The sequence below is a fragment of the Theobroma umbraticum genome, unplaced genomic scaffold (assembly GCF_002168275.2).
Source record: "Theobroma umbraticum cultivar Fairchild unplaced genomic scaffold, ASM216827v3 scaffold_130.0, whole genome shotgun sequence".
In the NCBI taxonomy this organism is placed as follows: Eukaryota; Viridiplantae; Streptophyta; class Magnoliopsida; order Malvales; family Malvaceae; genus Theobroma; species Theobroma umbraticum.
In genome coordinates this window covers 2,412,823-2,431,243 of record NW_018397264.1, presented here as the reverse complement: position 1 = coordinate 2,431,243, position 18,421 = coordinate 2,412,823, and the positions used below count along the sequence as shown (strand labels likewise).

The following is an 18,421-nucleotide window of genomic DNA, read 5'->3' as shown; positions in this document are numbered from 1 at the left end:
AAAAAAACGGAAAAAAAAAAAAAAAAAGGAGATAAGGAAACAAAAAGGAAACCCTTTAGGTAGTTGTAAAGTCGGGATTTTCTTTTCTTTTTCAATTCATATTATTGAGTGAAGGCAATCTATGTGTCTCTTTGGGTGCGTGTGGTGTATGGTGTGCGCTCAAGCAGACATGCTTGTTAGGAATACAAGCCATGATTCAATTTCCATCTTCATATTGGAGGGCTCCATTTTCAGGTTACGAACTACCAGCATGTTAAGAAATACAGCATAGCCCCCCGGCCCCCAATATTATTTAGGCTTTTTATACTCCACGATATGAGGCTAAGATGAAGCATATTCTTTTATAATGGTAAATATGCACGTGGTAGGAGGCTCTCTCCAACTTTTCAATGTCTATCCACAGCTCAAATTTCCAGGCAGTGGGATACTCGTATGCAACTCTTGATAGATAGGCAATTTCAGAAATGTTCTGTTATACGCTGTCCGGTTATTAAATCCACACTTTATCAGTGAAGTAAGATTTTGAAAAAAAATAAAAATTTGATAAAATAAAAATTTTTTATTTTTTTACAATAATAATTCATTAATAAAGAATTAAGATTTGAGGACATGCATCATATATTTTTTCCATAGTAAAAATAGATATTGTATTTTTCTCTATTCTCCCCCAGAATGAAGCTAAAATAACATGTTCGAGTCAAGCAAAAATAAGAGCTGCATTGTTTACTAGATGTTGAGCCAATACCAATCTGTATTAGCCAACGATTTACCCCTAAGTGCTCCACTCAAGGCATACCAACTATAGAACTGAAAATACTATACTATATAAGCAGTTTAATTCGATTAACCATAGGTGGACTGTAGATGTCCTTTCGATAGTTAATTAGATGGGAACAAACAAAAACCATCATCAGTCCTTGCCCCATCTACCTGTAGCCTAGAACTAATGGGCTGGGGTTAACATGCTATGCAACTTGGCCAACATCTGTGCTGCAGCTGATCCTCTTGCTTCCGAGGGTTTAGGACAAGCATCGCCCACGCTTGAAGACTCAATATTCACCCCTTTTACAGTTACTTTGGCTTGATATCCACCTTCAAAATTCAAAATAGACTTATTAGTTCTTGCATATTTTTCTTGTTTTGTTAACACTTCATTCCAAAGCAATTAAAGGCCATACAGTAGATAACAAGGTAATTTGTTAAAAACATCTCGCAGTTAGAGAAACATGACTTGAACACGAAGGAAGCAATCAAAAGCCTATCGCAGAACAATCATTCCTCAAAAATCTCATCATTTCCAGATCGAGAGACAGGAGTAGCTATAGCATTTATACCGTATTAAATTGTATAACATATTTCTGAATGTACCTTGAAGTAAAAGATCTTACCATCTGATGGAAATACATGATAAGTTGGTAACATCCAATTGTTCTTGTTGCATATACCATCCAACTCCTGCTGGATGAGAAAAATTTTAATCATTATATGCTAAACAAGGGAAAAGCATAAAAGTTCCAATTTGGAATTACAGCTTCAGCTAGTACTTTAAGGGCTTCAAATATATGAAAATGGTCAATACTAAGATACTACCCCATCCCTAAGGAATTACCACTTCTTCAATTTTTGTATTCCCATAATCAATGTCTTACCACTTATCAAGAGCTATACTTTTAGGTATTTTACTTTCCAATTTACCTTTCAAGAGATCACATTGAGATTTGCGCATTCTTATACTCTGCTTGCTAAAGGATAGTTTTTGGAAGACAATTTTAACTTCTAAGTTCATTTTGAAGCTTGTGTCATTTTTTATGGAGACAATGATGGAAAGAGGTATTATAACTTCTGTAATATAGTACACAATAGATCTCCAGGTGAACGGCTGCCTCTATTTATTGGCATTCAAGCATTTTGTGTTAAAGCAATCACTTTCAAGGATAAGGCTTCGTTTGCTTTGGCGTAAAATATTTTCCAAAAAGAGTTTTCAGGACTTATACTTGTTTGGAAAACTAAAATTTATTCCAGATGTGAAACAGTTTACGAGTCAACGGGAAAAACCCTTGTTGACCACATCTCCGGAGAACTGAAAAAAGGTTTAGATCTAAAGAATGTTGAGAGTTATTTAGATTTAAAAATCCTAATAATGATTTAGGTCTAACAATCCATGGTTTCTTAGAAGGTACCCTTTGTATAAAATTTTTAAAATTAGAGTCATAGTGGAAAATATTTTTTACAAGTTGATCCAAAAGACAGAAAATGTTTTCGACGGTTTATCCATATAACAGAAAACATTAAATGTTCCTGCAAAATATTTTACACAGAAATAAATTTTCCCCAATGAAGTTATTTTTCACTTACCAAATGGACCGTAAAATAATATTCGAACTCAAATGGAAAGAAAAGCAGAAGTCTTTTGGCTAAACTTGCCTGACATGGATTTTGCGTGCTGAGAGCTTCCTCTGACAATCTGTTTCTTTTAATGTAATGAGTTGAACATTGTTCTTCATAATCACGGGATGTCCTCCCTTGGCCAGCACTCCTTAGACAAACATCATTACAACCTTCTATGATCGAGTCTATCTTTAATTCCAAATCATCTTCCCCACCTATACAAAGTTGGAAAGAAATATTAACAAATCAGCTTTGAGCTATTTAAATTTACTCCAGGCCCTGAGTTGTTTAACCCAAGTCATAGAGTAAAGGGACCTGCAACTTTCTAACCTGTAACCTTTGATCTTGCCTTAACAGTTCCATAGAGATAGCAAAGGATCAATTAATAAGGACTATGAAATTAGTAAGCATGTGCACCTCTTCTGGTTTAAATAAAAGAACTAGCACTCGATGTCTTGCTCTGCACAACTGACTTAGTAAGTTAGGTGATTGAACTGGAATTTATCTCCTAAAGCAATTAGAACTCCATAATGCATTAAAGCTCATGCTATTTTTAACAGACTAATTTGCTGAACAGGATTTGTGACGTCAGGTAGGCCCTAAAAGCTAAATGAACCTCATAAGAGTAATGTAATCTCCATATAGATTGTATTTAACACATTCCAAGTAAGTAATTTCTGAAACTTTGTTTATTAACTTTAATTATGCTGTTTATGACTTAGAAAATAATGGTCTACCGACAAAGAGAGTAATGGAACTTAAATAAGGTGAGTCCAGAATGGCAATAAAATAAAGAAAAGAAAGAAATTAAAGAAAAAAAAAGAGAGACAAGCAAAAGAAGGTGAGTCCTGGAGAAAACAATCATCAACTAAATTTCAGAAGCCCCTCTAGCAAATGTAATTTACATCTCAGAAAGTACATAATGCTTGACTTTAACTCGTAGCATAGTAAAGAGAGTTAAACAGTCTATCAGCACAGTAAGCCTTGTATATATAATCACCCATTTAGTTGCTGCGCATTTAGCAATAGCTAAAACGGCATATTAGGAAAGGTAAAAATCTAAAATAAGAATCCAAAATGTGATTACCATTTCTTGCATTTCAATGAAAATGACTGGAACTTCACATTGGAAAAGTGAACAGAATTCCTGGTCACCAGAAAATCCATGTAGCTACTAGACTCAATATGCAAACTTCAGACTGTCATTTTCAAGGCCACCCACCCACTCAGTTCACTCAACATTCACACCCTTCTCAAAAGACAAAAAAAAAGGCAAAACCAAAAGCAAAAACTACCCGTCTTTCTCTGATTTTGGGGTATTTCTGCATGTACAGGTGGGCATGAATATTTTCTGCCCCTTTGCTTTTTGTTTCTTGTGTTCTGTGGCTGAACTGTGTTGCCATTTAGGACCCTTGTAACAGGGGACTTGTTGCTTTTTCGTGGCAGAATTGTGTGGCCCGTTAGGTCTCTTTGCAACAGGGGATTAGCAGCTGAAGGGCCTTTTCTCTACCCACTCTGCTTTTTTCTGGCAACCCCCTTGCCAGCTCTTTCAATGAAATGTTCATGCTCTTCAAAAAAAAATATATACACAAGCAGATGACTCTGGTTGATTGTGACTACACAAAAATTGGATCCATTTTAGTGTGTTAGAGCAGGGTGGCACACTAATCACTAATCAAAAATACAGTACTATAAAAGAAAAATAGGAAAGGACAGAGCATATCATCGATGAAGAAGATGAAGCATAAAACAAGAGTAATGGAAAAAAATACCATTCAAAATAGTTTGGATCTTTTTATCACACTGAGCAATCTCATCTCCAATATTGCGTAGCTGACGAACCTGCAGATGAAACAAATATGAGATAAAGGAGAATGAATATCTTCAAAATGGGACTTTCAAGGATAAATTATAGGCGATTGTATTCAGATGTTTTAAGACTGCTGCCTATACACAGGTTATCTAACTAGATATTACCAATATCATCGACAGAATATATGTGGTCAGCATACTACTACAAGTTCAACTGTCTTTGTGTGATTGATTAGTCAAAGAAGGCATGCACCTTAACCACCATTGGACAAATGAAAAAAATTAAAAAAACCAATCATACCAGTCTATCCCTTTTTCTATGTAGAACTCTCCAAGCAGTTTCCGACAAGATGTGTTCCTTTGAGGCTATGATGTTTTGTAGTTTGGCAGAATATTTGGAGTTGGACTCATGAATAACCAAAGGATGATTGCCTGTAGGCATCCCATCCTGACAAGAAGGCATATTTTTGCATGCTGCTTTTCTAGAATGACTAATGCTTTGAAATATCGAATCAACCACCTCAAACTGCACCCAAATTTCAGGATTACATTTGATACAATAACTAAAGAGTAGACAAGAAAAGAATGGTGAAGCTTAAAAGGTTAAACAAAGCACCAACAAATAACTGAATGATAAACAAAAGCCTAGCTTCCTTGGACTGTTTGATCCATAGCATAAGCTTCTTCTTAAACTAAAAAGTTGTTTTACAAAGGGGCTTACAAGGAACCAAATAGGGGGTGAGATTTCTGCCAACGTGGAACAGAGATACTGGTCTGGTCTCCATGTGTATGCCCAACAAACCCCCTTCAAAAACTGACAAACTAATACTCTTTTTAATTTATATAGTTATTTTGGCATGCATCAGTAGATCCACTCAACATGGTTAAGTGCTGAGTGCTGAAATAAAAAACATCCTTAGTGTACCTTGTTAATAATAAAAATTCTCAAACCTAATGAACATTTTTCAATGGTTAACTCAACATGGTTATGTCGTAAGTGCTGAAAAAAATTCCAGAAGTTGATATTATATAAAATATTCCTAGTGAATCATGTTAACTGCAAAGAAATACAGTATCTAGTTCCTTTGTATAGAATAAAAACTCTCTAATCTAATTAGCATTTTTCAATTGTTGACATATCAAAAGCAGTTAGTAGCCCACACCTTAGCAACATTTGTCGCACCATCGGAGTCGCTCTCTGCAAAAGAATTCATCTTTAGCTGAGCATCATGTTGGACTTTCTCAGCAATATTATTGCATGTTAATGTTTGTTCAGAGTAAACCACAAAATTGTTGTTCACATCCATATGCCAAGGCCCATCGATAGCATCCAAGAGGCCATCTGTGCAAAGCTCATTCTTCTCATTCTGATTTTCTAATTCAGCATTGGTGCTGTTACTGAGAGCCTCTACTACGCCACTAATCATATTTCTATTTCTGTTATTACAGGCTTCTGGCTCACAAGGGTTTTCTGTCATCTCAGGGCCATATTCATTTACCACTTCCAGTACTGACTCCTGATCCTGTGAACTGTTTGGAAGAACATCCCCGCAACAGAAATTGTAAAGGGATAATCAGAAAAATAAAAAAAGGAAGAAACATGCATACATACACAGGCACACAAACATAAATAACATTAGTGAGATACGGCAGAAGTAATCCATACAAATATCCATTTAAATAGGAAACTTGGGTGGTAAGTGAACTCAAGTCCAGTGACAGCAACCACCGAAGGCAGGCTAAGGTTGGGAGCTCAAGGAGGCTTTATTAGTTAAAATTCTCATGTAATTTATATTTCTTCGAGTTAAACATTGCAGGTTTGATCTCATTGGCCCTTTTTCTTCAGTTTCAAGTGTTAGGGACTACTCTGGTAACTTCAGAGTTGCAATAAACACAAGATTTTGAGTCCAAGGGTCTTGTTTTAGGCATTTCTTATGTTATTGGGTTCTCCTTTGCAGTTTAGGAGATTGTTTTAAGTCAATTTTGTTAGTTTCTATTTTGGATCTCAAACAAGGTAATGCTTTCACTAATAGAAACCTATTTTCAAGGATTCAGAATTAGTACCCTTTGTGAATGTATGAAGCAGTCAACCAAAGGTGTAATGCCCAAGGAACCCTACTTGTGCAGCTTGGGACTTTCTTCTTCTCCTTCAATTCAATTTTGTTGAGTTTCAACTAAAATTCAGAACTGAAATAAGTTGATTTAGCAGTAAAATCATAAATTCTACTTCTCATGACCCCAGTCCTACCTACATTAATTCACCTATAGAATTCAACCCTAACTTCAAACACTGTTCAGCCACTGTATGTAAAACCTGGACAGCACCTAACAACTAGCTAGACCACCAATTTCTCCTTTGACCTTGACTCCAGAATGCATTTTGACCATTTTTTATCATCTTTTTAACCCTCAAAGAACCTTGGAAGTAACTTTAAAAGCCAAACAACCTCAGTGTCCCATATCACAGTGTGAACGGATAATCTTCCAAGCATATACTAAAACAAATGCGAGGCACCTAAGGAAGGTAAGCCTGATCGGTGGCCAAACCGAAGGCATACTTCTAGAACAATTATTTTTCTGTTAGGGACAACAGAGTTTGATAGGGATATAAATATTTCTTTAGAAAAGCTTAGCCAAATATTTAAACTCTAGTATCAGTATCATGGTACATGTGGTAAAGTGAAACGTTCAAGTTGATGACAAATCCTATATTCCCAAATATTAAGATCTAGTGCTCAGGTGAGTGATGAGAACTCCACGAAATCCAAATCCAACTTGCAAGAGCTTTATGCAGAGAAATCATAACTTCTAAATTAAAAGCATGCAGATAATAGTGTATTGCAGCATATATACTAATCTTCAATATTTTTCCTCTAATTATAGATCAACCAAACATCTCAAAAACAGTGTTTCCCATCCTTATTTTTTGTGTTAGTCCTTACGATTAAATCCAAACATCAAACATCCCCCAATCAAACAGTTCAATGAACTTTGTATCACATTGGAAATTGTGCATGACACAATTGACATCATACATAATTTCTCTAAGTAGACAAACATTTGCATTTTCCAAGATTGAAACATATATTGGTTTTTCCACATTTAAAAATATGATTTTATCTCTCTTCTAACAGAGAGAAGCACTAACCTACAATATAGAGCAAATTTATCATTTAATAACAACTCCCAAATAACATCCAGGAAAATGTCATTTAATAACAATCTAACCCTTTTCCCACTATGCAAGGGGATGTAATTTAGCCTACATTAAATAAATATCACAAACCTCAAGAACCATTGAGAAATGATCCATACAAAAGGAAGCAGGTGGAAGTATTCAACAGCAGAAGAGTGCATCCAGTGGGAGAAATTTCTTTTGACTAAAGGACCCTGCAAGCTAATAAAGCAAGAGGCTTAATCAGCAAATTTACAGTGTTAATTTTCTAGTCAAAAAGGTAAATATGCAACAAAGCAATAAAATGGTAACCAATTCAACCATGTTCTATCAGCTCTATTTTCCATTATTTATACAACTCTACTTTACAGTGTTAGTCTCTTACCGGCTTGATCTGTTATTTTACTAAATTAATTGGTACCTCAATTTTTCCCTCCTCTGCGAGTAGGTACTTACAAACTGTCACTCTCCTACATTATCTAACCATTTCTATTACTTGATTTATCAGTTTTTAACATTTTGTACTATTTCTAAAAATTTTGTTGGGACTCACTTAGGATCCATTTTAGTTGATACTACTTACGTTTTGTCTTCAAAAAAGTTATCATAAAGCAAAAACAAATAGTAGTAAAAGGCAAAATCATATTTGATAAAGATGAGTAAGTGACCAAACTAATTTAAACACATAGTTCTACATAGAAGTAAAAGTACACATTCTTTACACATGAAAGTCAAATGATAGGTTTTTAATTTTCCAAAAATTTTTTTGCTTTGAGATGCAAACACACTTTACGTATTGCTTTAGGGAGCAAAAACAAGTCATAAAAGCAATGACCAAGTGAAGCCTTACTTAATCATCATTCAAAAGAAAAGACTTGATACATAAAATGGTCCACGGTATCAAGTCCGACCACAATCATACAAATGTCCAACTGCTATCAGTTCTATATCACAACCGTGCAAATGTGCATTATCCCAGTTCCTACAATGACAACTCATGATATTGAAAACTTTCACAATGATATAACTTATGACTGGAAGACAATTGCAGTGAAAGCATGTGACAATAAAGTGCATTCAGCCGTCCGTCTTCATCTCTATGATAAGTGCATCACTCTATTGATGTAATTAATATCACTCTCAAGCGTGAAATCTTGTTACCTAAATAATCATTCACTAACCAGTCTGGACTCTAGAAATTAAAAACAGGTAGATGAACTCTATGATATGCTCATGTACAATACCAAACCAAACACATAGCATTTGGAAAGAGAATAACACTAACCCAATTAATATCTTAAAAACATCCCTTTGACACCACCCAGAGAGGAAATACCAGAAAACAGAGATCACATGACAAGCAAATAAAGATAAAATAAATGGCATTGACTAAAATCAAACCTGTCAATACATCCTTAATTGGTATCCAAAGAGAACTATCTTTTTCTGCATGAACGCACTGCATTATGTAAAGCGAGTGGCTGTCTTTTCTTTACTCAAAGAATATACAATATGGCTCTCTATGATGGTGAGGTCACTTTGACTGATGCCTGTTCCATGCATAAGTCGTTAATTACCAACTTATCCACAAATCGTCCAACAATTAAAACCATATTAGAAAAAAAAAAGGATAATAATTTATGTAAAAGCTATTTCTCAGTCCAACAAACTCAGAGATGCAGCTGGTCACAAAATACATGGTCTATGTGTGTGAACATGTATGCATGTGTTTGTATTGGTTTGTTGGTTCTTTAGCTAAGCACAAGTGGACATTAAAAGGACTGCATAGTTGAGGCATCAGGCTACTACCGATACACAAGTTTAGCCAAAATCATAAATTCTTCAAGAACAAAGAAGCATAATTGGAAGTTGCTAGGTCACTACTCACTAGTGCAATTATTTTTCAGCTTATCAACTTTCAAATCTAGTGTTACTTTGATAACTTTTCTGTTGGCCCACTAGGTCTTATCCTGGGTGTAGTTAGTTATTAGGATTATTTTAACTCTTTAATTTAAAAATATAGGGCTTTATTCCTTTATCAGATGATTTCAGGAAAGCAGCTCCAATTTAGAATTAGCATATACATACATACATACATACATACATATAATATATATAGACACATTATTTTCTCCCTTCATACTTTTTCTTCTTTCAACTTTCTATTATTACAGTATCCGGGTAGTTCTTGCTGACAAAAAAGGAATAGCACCAATGAACCTGCTCTATTGTAATCTTTCCACTACTCACAATTTCCAACAAACAACTTCATTCAATTCCATCCAATTTTTTGTCATTAGATTCTTACAGTTTAACGCTGAAATCCATTCTCTATACTAACAAACCTAAAACCTACTTTTCCAAACCTAGGCCAGTATAGACCTAACTGTTAGTTTATTGAATCAGTCCTTCGCTACATTCCTTGATATAAACAGCATAAATGAAATTAAATCAGTTTAATACAGCCTAATCCTAATCCTTTGAGGTTTTGAAGCAACATCTTTTACCTTAAAATCCAAGCTGCTGACTTAATGGTTATATCATTTTTCCTAATAATACTTTTATGATTGTAATTGTACTGCTAAATAATTTAAGCATATCATATCAAATGTGTATAAGCTGACATCTAACTTGGTTTGTTGGGAGCAAACAAGGATTCTTCAAAGTGAATAAAATTTTCTGCAACCATTGACTCTTTCTCAACGAGGAACATGATTATTCTGTCAAACAAGATGCAAACAAGACAATAGTCAACTCAAAGTCGATACAGCTAAATGCTAATTCCTCAAGACTTTAATTGAAGCAACTACTTTAAATTCAGGATTTCAAGCTTTTAATATTTGCTACACTAAAAGGCTAACAATGAGATTCTTTACTATTAACTGCCTGGAATCCATATTTAACAAATCATTCAACAATTAACGTAAAGTGTTGGTGGTTTACCATTATTTGTTGCTTCCTTGACAGCTGAGAAAGCAACTTGCTGGAAGCAACTTTCATCAGCACCCAATTCATCTTGCAAAGGTTTATTAGGGGTTCTTTTTCTTTTGTTCATATGGTTTTTTTTTGTTGGGTTTTTGTTCATATGTTTTGCCTCAGTAGAACCATCTGAACTGCAACAGAACACAGGCACATCTTTTTCAATTACTGACCATACACCCTCAGCAATGCTACCATTCTGCAAGGCACAATTCTGTTTCCTCAGGTCAATTAAAAAAATAGCAACTTTTGAAACTGGCCATCCCTTTGTGCTTGGAACATCCCTTGATGCATCTAAACTTGTAGATATATCACATGCATCCTTGATGGCTTTCTCTGTCAAGGAAAGCTGCTTCTCAAGGTCACTCAATTCAGTATCATCAGACCTTAGCATGAGATTCATATAAGACTTCAGATTTGGTTTTGCAACTAAAGCCAACTTACAAAATGGCTCAAAACCAAGATACTCCAAGTGTGGATGTCTTTGCCGGTGATAATAGTTGTAAAGCAACACAACAGCATGCACCTAAAGGAGAATTACAAAAGAAAAAGAAGAAATATAAGAGTTGGATTATACTGACCACACATATATGCATCTATTCTTGAAAGGGGGTGCTTGCGCATTTCTACAACCCTCTAGCATAGACATCAACTTCTGACTAAACCTTTTTAAATAACTACTTCTAGTCATTCCTGCATGGTACAAGCTCATTTTAAACAAATCACCAGTAGACAATTCATTAGCCTTTTCACACCTCCTCCTCTTGTAAAAATTTAAGATGAATGCACATTGAATATAAACAAAGCATTAAAAGTGCATATATTAAGAAAAAAACACATGGTATACTAAGTCATACTCCCATTTCAATCTAATACTATTAGAACCCCAAATTTTGCACCAAATGAATTGCATTCTCCTCATTCTTCTTCACTTAATCTGTGTCCAGAATTCACTAATACAAAAGGGACGTAAGAGGAGAAGCATAAAAATTCTCCATCACTGGTTAGCTAAAGCAATTTATCTTATCAAAAAACATGAATCCCCTGTCATGAAGAGTATGTAATAGATTATGGATGTGCATGACAAAACAAAAATATAGTATTTGGACGTGAAGGAAAGGCACCTGTTTTGCGACTGCCTGCTGTTTATCTAGTGTTGGAGTTTCCCATATAGAATATTTACTAGGTAGCATAGGCTCAACCAAGTAGTCCAAAAATGCTTGAATAGCATCCTCAGTTGGACACACGTTTGAGGTGTCCATGCTCTCTAGCCTGCCTAAGCACTACTCTTCTCGAATAATTATATCTATACACCAGCAAAGAAAATTTCTGGAAATCAACACGTTAGTCTCTTTAGGGTTTATTCATCAAAAGAAACCTATTGAATTACACATTTAATAGCAGTCCAAGCAAGCAAACACTATGCTAAAATGCATATTATTTACAAATAAGGTTCAATTCTTAAGGTATTCTGAAGATTTCCAAGTCACTAACATGCTCAAACATCAACAAGAAAAATCACATAACAAAATTGAGACCCCTGATTCCTTCTCTAAGGCTTATCTAACAGTACAAATTGAAACCAATAAGTGCATGTGTGAAACAAATTAAAGCAAAAAAATATGTCCAAGAAAAATCATAAATTCTTTTCAAAAAAAAGAAAACCCAAATTTTGACTGTTACATCAGAACTTGAAAAACTAATCATGGCAACAAATATCAAATCTTTTATGTCTAGAATAATTTCCCTTTTCCAAACATATAAAATATTTAACCCCACAGGAAAATTTTAAGCAAGAAAAACAAAACACATTAAAGCAATCCAAAAAAAATTTACAATTCTTTTTCACAAAACCCAAAACTTCCTAACAATGTAGACGCTCGTTTGTTTTTAGCCAAAAAAATTTCTCTTAATAAGCAAGAAAGCACCAGGAAAAATGGAAAATAATGATTAAACATAAAGAAAATAGAGAATGTACCAATTTTTTCCTTTTAAAAAAAAAAAGCGAGGGAGAGAGATGAAAACAGATTTTGGGGCTTTTGATTTTCTTTGTTTTTTTGTTTGAAATTGAGAGTTATTGTAGTCAGTGAGCTCTCTCACTGATCACTATTTTCCTTTTTTGGAGCCCGGGGAGAGCAAAGAAAGTGTTGGCCTTTATAAGTAACGGAAGATCATTTATTGTGATGCAAGGCGACGTCGTTTCTTTGATCCTCTCATGTTCACTCGGTGATGGCGCCAACGCCTCTTGGATTTTCCTAATTTAATAATAATATTTGACAAATTTAAATATAAAAAATAATATATTCATGTATCTAACCAATCAAAAGAAATCCTCACCTTTTTAAATTTAAGTATATTTTTCAATTAGCCACTTAATTTCAAATGTAAAGTAAAAATAATATATTATCTTACTAATAGTTATATTTATTAGAACTTTCACTTTACATTATATATAATGATTTTTATTATTTTTACACATTTATACTAATATTTTAAGAAGATCAATTTCATTTTAAATTAATATCTTATTCATTTAATTAAACTATCATATCCTATTAGAATATTTTTGAATCAAAAATTATATATACCATCATGTAAAAGACTCTGTATCGGTATTTTCAACTTAATTTTATAGGTCTATATCCATGGATAAGGTTTAAAATTATCTTTTCAATATGAAATTTATGACATTTTCTTTTATAGTGTGTGCTTTAATAATATACACACTTTCAATTAAAAAGATATGTTTGATAAGTGAAAAAAGATTTTTTTTTAATATAAAATCTAACTCATTTCTTACTAATATTATATATATAACATTATATTTTGTCCAATTGTAAGTTACATTGGCCCTTCACCTATAAAATTTTTTTTTTAATATTGATTAAGTCTATTTTAATTATTATATCGTTCATAAAAATTTTACATCAGTGAAAATTTTGATTTATTATGATACCATCATCGAATTAATATCTTTTTCTATAAAAGCTAACTTAATGGTGCTGTGTCATTGCTTATAAAACATCTAAAAACTCCCGATATGCTCAATTTAGTATTTTTAGAAGCATCTTGTTTATTTATTTCTTGAAGTTACTTACTTGCTCGCTCTTGGTGGTGCTTGGTATGGAACTGGATCAAAGATCAATCATTTTTTCATAAATTTATATTTTTAATTTAAAAAATATATTTAATAAATAAAAAAATTAATTTTAAATTCAAAACTCATATATTTTTTACTGAAGAGCCTCACTCTAGTTAACATTTAGTTAAACTTTAAGATTTAATAACACTTATCACAATTCCGCAATGTTAATCTATTTTCGACAATCAGTGATGCTTACACTAAATAAGGCCACAAAACATAAATCTATGCTACAAGTGTCCGGCTGTTCGCTATGCCTTTTCATTTTTTTTCTTCTCTTCTTTATCAATTTTTCACCACAAATCCAAAAAATAAGAAAAAGAGAAAAAAAAAATCATGCTAAACCAGAGACTCTGGAATCTTCAAGAAACAACAAATTTTGCATCAGCGAATCCCATCCACTCGTTTCCAATCACGCCGGGATCTGGTGGGACCCAACGTTAATAAAAGTAAATTAAAAAAAATAAGGAGAAAGAAAAAGGCAAAAGGAAAAGGAGAGCTTTATAAGCAGTTAAAAGCACCGGATTTCCTATTCCAGTTTCTTCACAGTAGTAATAGTTGCAATTTGTTAAGAGTCGTTTTAGCTAAAGGGCAAGGAAGTTACAAAACAAGCAGGCAGATTCCCGTTATGGCGGTTGTTGCAGGGACAGCAACCACGTCGTCGTTCACTCTGGTGAAGCTTCAGCATCTTCCGTCAGCTCCTACTTGGAGGAAATCCGGGGTCGGGAAGCAAAACCCAGGAGGAAAAGTAGGTTCGAAATTTATGGGTGTGAAAGCGAGGTTTGGCTCTTTCAAGAGTGGGGGTGCTGGTGTGTTGGAACGACCCAGTTTGGACCAGTCCCAGTTCGACCCTTCTACTCAAGTTCTTGAAGGTAAGATTCGATTTTTTTTTTCTTGCTTTTGATTTTCCTGTCAAAGGTTTCGTTTCTTCTGGTTAAAAGAAGATGGACATAGGAAATCTTAATTTGGGTTTTTGTTTTCTTTACTTCTTTTTTCATTTTAATTAATTGTAAGAATTATTAATGTAAATGTTCGTTTCTTTTGAATAAAAAACAATGGTTTTACTCTAAATTTAAGTACTAACCTTAAACACAATTGCTAGTAAGAAACAGAAGATTGACAAGATCGGAAAGAAATGGAAAATTGTGGAGTTCAACTTTTAGAATCTTCTCAATTGGAGAAAATGAAATGAACGAGTCTGTGATGTTTCCCTTTACGATGACGCGGTTCCATTTTCGTTGCTCGCTTCAGTTTTTCATCATTTTTTTTAGTACAAAGCATGAATGTTTAATCTTTTTCTGGTTTTTATATTATTAAGGATGGCTTTGTCCGTATGTAAAAGTACCCTTTTTTTTTTCCTCAAAGGATGTAGCTATTATTTAGACAAACGAGAAACAACCAAAGACTTATCCAATTAGATCCTTGTTTCTATCTCTCGACAAAATATTGGCCAGTTGTATCATTTGTGTTGATCCCTGGTAGGAAACTCATGTTTTAGAGTGAATGGCATATTTTGTTTCATTGCTTTCGCATGCCAGGGATGCCTTCTTTTCAGTCCATAGTGCAAGGGATGTCTTCATTTCAGTCCCTTGATGGATAATTCATTTGCTTAGTAATTTTATTTCTTATGATCGCAGGTGGCAATATTGGGCGCTTGAGGGATAAGAAAAGCACTGGCAGAGGAGACAGTTATAGAGTTCTGCTGATTGATGATGCTCGCCATTCAGAAAACTTGGGTAATTTTATTTGTTTAATTTTAAGCACGTGTAAAAATGAAATTAGTTGATGTAGTCTAGAAGTTAATATCTAAAGTTTTATTGTTAAGCAGCTTTTATACAAACCACGTGTCACCACTCTATCAAACAAACTAAGCAGTAAAAACATTAGTCTTATTTGAAAATTGATCAAGAGATTGCCATCAGTTTGTGTTTTCTTTTGCATTTTTAACAAATGGGGCAAGACTTGTGATAATTTGTCTTATTCTTGTGATTCTCTTCCAGTTGCAAAGGTTTTGCCCCAAATTGTTCCATCTGTTACACCTGATGGTGCAAGAAAACTATTTCATGTATCGCGAGAAAATGGAGTGGCAGTTGTAATCGTCACAGTTAAGGTATGTTTCTTCTTTGGTGTTATGAACTTTATTTCTATGATATGGATTTTGGGCTTGTTTTTTATATTGTTCTGTGCATTATTTATATTCATTCTTTCCTTTTTCTTGGTTTATTTTATTTTCTTTTTGTTAATAATAATTGATATTCACTTAAGCCTACTACTTGTGTGTTTAAGTTTACTTTGTCTAGGTGTATGTTCATAGACTTGTATGTTTTTGTTTTTGCATTTGCTCTGTTATTCGAATGAACATATCAAGCTTTTGATTAAGAGTTAAGGATGCAAGTATGTTAGACGTGTTCTTAGGGCAGCTGTGTTGCCCCCCTATGCTAAATCATTTTGTTTATTTTAGACGTGTTTAACTTCTGCTTTGAGAAGCACCATTGTGGAATATGGTCATATAAAGTTGATCACTCTTATAAGGATATGCTGGTTCTTTACTTTAAGGAGATTTTACCATAAATATTCAATTAAAAAATGGACTAAGCTAGTAATCTTCCATATGCTCATATGCATCTTCACACAAAAAGACATATGCCCTCACCCTTATATTTCCTTGTACAAATGTTCTTTATGGTCTCTGAACATGAATATGACATGGATGTTCAATGAACATTTTAAGTACAAATGTTCTTTATGCTCTTTGAACATGAATGTGACATGGATATTCAGTGAACATTTGAAGGTGATTTTGTTAGTTACTTATATGGTCTTGTCTCTTATGTGACTTTTTGTTGTTGCATATATGATTCTCATAATGAAGTGGCTGTCTTGTTATTATCAAGTTTAAAAATTGCTTATCCCACCACTTGTTATGCTAATAGTGAAAGGCTCAACGAAACCACTGATGGTCTTAGAGAAATATGCAATCTCAGGGATCTAAGTGATCCACTAGCTAGAGGTTTCCTAAGCTGCATTTATGTGCACCATTGTGACTCATTGATCATTTAGTCAATAACCATTTTGTTGGATGTCTAGTGTTATTAAAATGAAGTGATATTCTCTATAACTAAGATTCTTTTAATATGATAAACTCCTCTATTTACATTTGCAGAAGGCCGTCAGATGTGGTTTTGAAAATTTATGAATAATTACTTACTGGTTGATGCATCTCTATCACTACTTTGACTGAGCTTTCTGATTGACATACCCATGAAAGCTAATTGCAATGTGTACGAATCAATAACCTCTTTGTTCAACATATGAATCATTATTATGTTGTAAATATAATAATTTCCATGTGAGCTCTCTTCCTGCAATTCATCATGCTGTTGAGTAAACTGATTTATGCAACAGTTTTCTGAAGGCTTAAATGGTAGTAGGTATGTTGAGGAGCTGTGACAACTTAGATTTCTTAGTTTGCTTGGCAGCATGATGACTATGTTGTTTTTTGGTGTATGTATATGTGGTCAATAACTTAAACATAGCATAATCTGGTTTTGTCCGTCATACAGTTGGATACTGATAAAACACAGTTAAGAGGGCCAAAAAACAATGTTGAAAATATACAGTTATATAAGTTTTTTAAATCAATGCTGAGATCTTAATTTTGTCTATTGTACTTATGTCTGAATTTTCCATATAGGGATTAACATATCTAGAACCTTTTCTTCCATTAGACTGTGATTTATAGGGTGAGATTTGACATGCTTGAACTTTCAAAATGTATAAACTGCAATGACTACACTATTGTGCTCACCAACACTATATGTTGCTTCTCAAGTGTTTGAATTCTAGTGAGTTGACTTGGCATGCCAGTTTATATAGAGATGAATAATGATCTTTGATTTACCTTAACTGACAGGAGCATGCTGAATTTTATTCACAAATGATGGTACGTGGGGGATTACGATCAACTATTGAGCCTGATTCAAGTGTAGTGTAAACCAGTCAAGTTTATATGTTCTATGAACTGCAACAAGCAAAGACTTGGCAGTGACAATTTTGGGACTTGATTTAGACCCAGACAGTAAAGGGAAAATTAAATGAAATGGGGAGAGATGGTATACAGCATCTATACTTCATTGTGAGGACTTTGAAGACTTCAAATTCAAATGCAGCAGTTAGAATACAGTTTTTGTCGTCTGCTGTGTACAGTTTTTGTTCCACTGATAGCTTTAGGTGTTGATCTCTCCCATATGTTGTAAAAACAAGGAAACCCTAAAATGGTCATTTAACAACTTGGTGGTTATACTCCAGTATGCTGCAGAGTGCAGGGTTAGTAAAATGCTTACTTTCTAATGCTTGATGCTGCTTTTTCTCGACTCTCAGAAATGGTCCCAATACTTGTCTCTTTCTTTAATCTAGGATTACCAGAATTAGGAAGGTACAAATAAATATTCCTTTCTTCTCATGTGAAAGGGTGAATGCCAGTTGTGGCTTATGACGTGGAATTAGGAGCTGACATTACGTAATAGGACAGATATATGTAACAATTCCCTGGAGACTCGTTTAGCTTTATGTCTAATGAACTATTTTTAGTCATTATAGTAATGAAATTTTAGAGTGGGTTTGCTTTTAATCAGTTTTTGGTACTTACAATTATCTACATATCACCATTGCAAGCCTGCACCTTCTAATTACATTTCTACGAGTGCATCATCATCCTCACTCGCAAGTTGAGATTAAGATTCACTAGCTAATATTATTGAGGGATTCATTTCTCTAATTAACTCTTCTAATAGCAATATTTTTGGTTCACATCTAAGAAGAAACGTTTATGAGTCAGCTTACTGGGCTTTCTCCTAATCCCTCCTCGCCTTCTTCTTACCTTTAATTAACGTTTATATTATGTATAGATGTGAAGTAGTTGGCTA

The 18,421-nt window shown here is 33.9% G+C and overlaps 2 protein-coding genes across 2 annotated transcripts; one reads left to right on the top strand and one right to left on the bottom strand.

The window, feature by feature from the left end:
• Positions 1 to 6: 6 nt before the first annotated feature.
• On the bottom strand, positions 7 to 12,470 carry LOC110421386 (uncharacterized). The gene is given in 12 exon segments (XM_089784356.1): positions 7 to 1,092; positions 1,389 to 1,455; positions 2,425 to 2,603; positions 4,161 to 4,230; positions 4,502 to 4,726; positions 5,364 to 5,730; positions 7,487 to 7,613; positions 8,777 to 8,851; positions 8,854 to 8,925; positions 10,319 to 10,880; positions 11,479 to 11,683; positions 12,333 to 12,470. Coding segments are annotated over 11 exon segments (2,031 nt in total). The 5' UTR covers positions 11,617 to 11,683; positions 12,333 to 12,470; the 3' UTR covers positions 7 to 943.
• Positions 12,471 to 14,005: 1,535 nt separating this feature from the next.
• Positions 14,006 to 17,851, top strand: LOC110421528 (ATP-dependent Clp protease adapter protein CLPS2, chloroplastic-like). Its single transcript, XM_021435127.2, has 4 exons — positions 14,006 to 14,368; positions 15,134 to 15,232; positions 15,497 to 15,606; positions 17,410 to 17,851. The coding sequence occupies exons 1-4, from the start codon at positions 14,125 to 14,127 to the stop codon at positions 17,488 to 17,490; spliced, it is 534 nt and encodes a 177-aa protein (XP_021290802.1). The 5' UTR covers positions 14,006 to 14,124; the 3' UTR covers positions 17,491 to 17,851.
• The last annotated feature ends 570 nt before the right edge of the window (positions 17,852 to 18,421 follow it).

Excerpts from the sequence above, each read along its gene's own strand:
- LOC110421528 (XM_021435127.2), top strand. The coding sequence starts at position 14,125 with ATGGCGGTTGTTGCAGGGACAGCAACCACGTCGTCGTTCACTCTGGTG. Across the intron at positions 14,369-15,133 it reads TTCTACTCAAGTTCTTGAAG|GTGGCAATATTGGGCGCTTG; the intron begins GTAAGATTCGAT and ends TTATGATCGCAG. Across the intron at positions 15,233-15,496 it reads TCGCCATTCAGAAAACTTGG|TTGCAAAGGTTTTGCCCCAA; the intron begins GTAATTTTATTT and ends ATTCTCTTCCAG.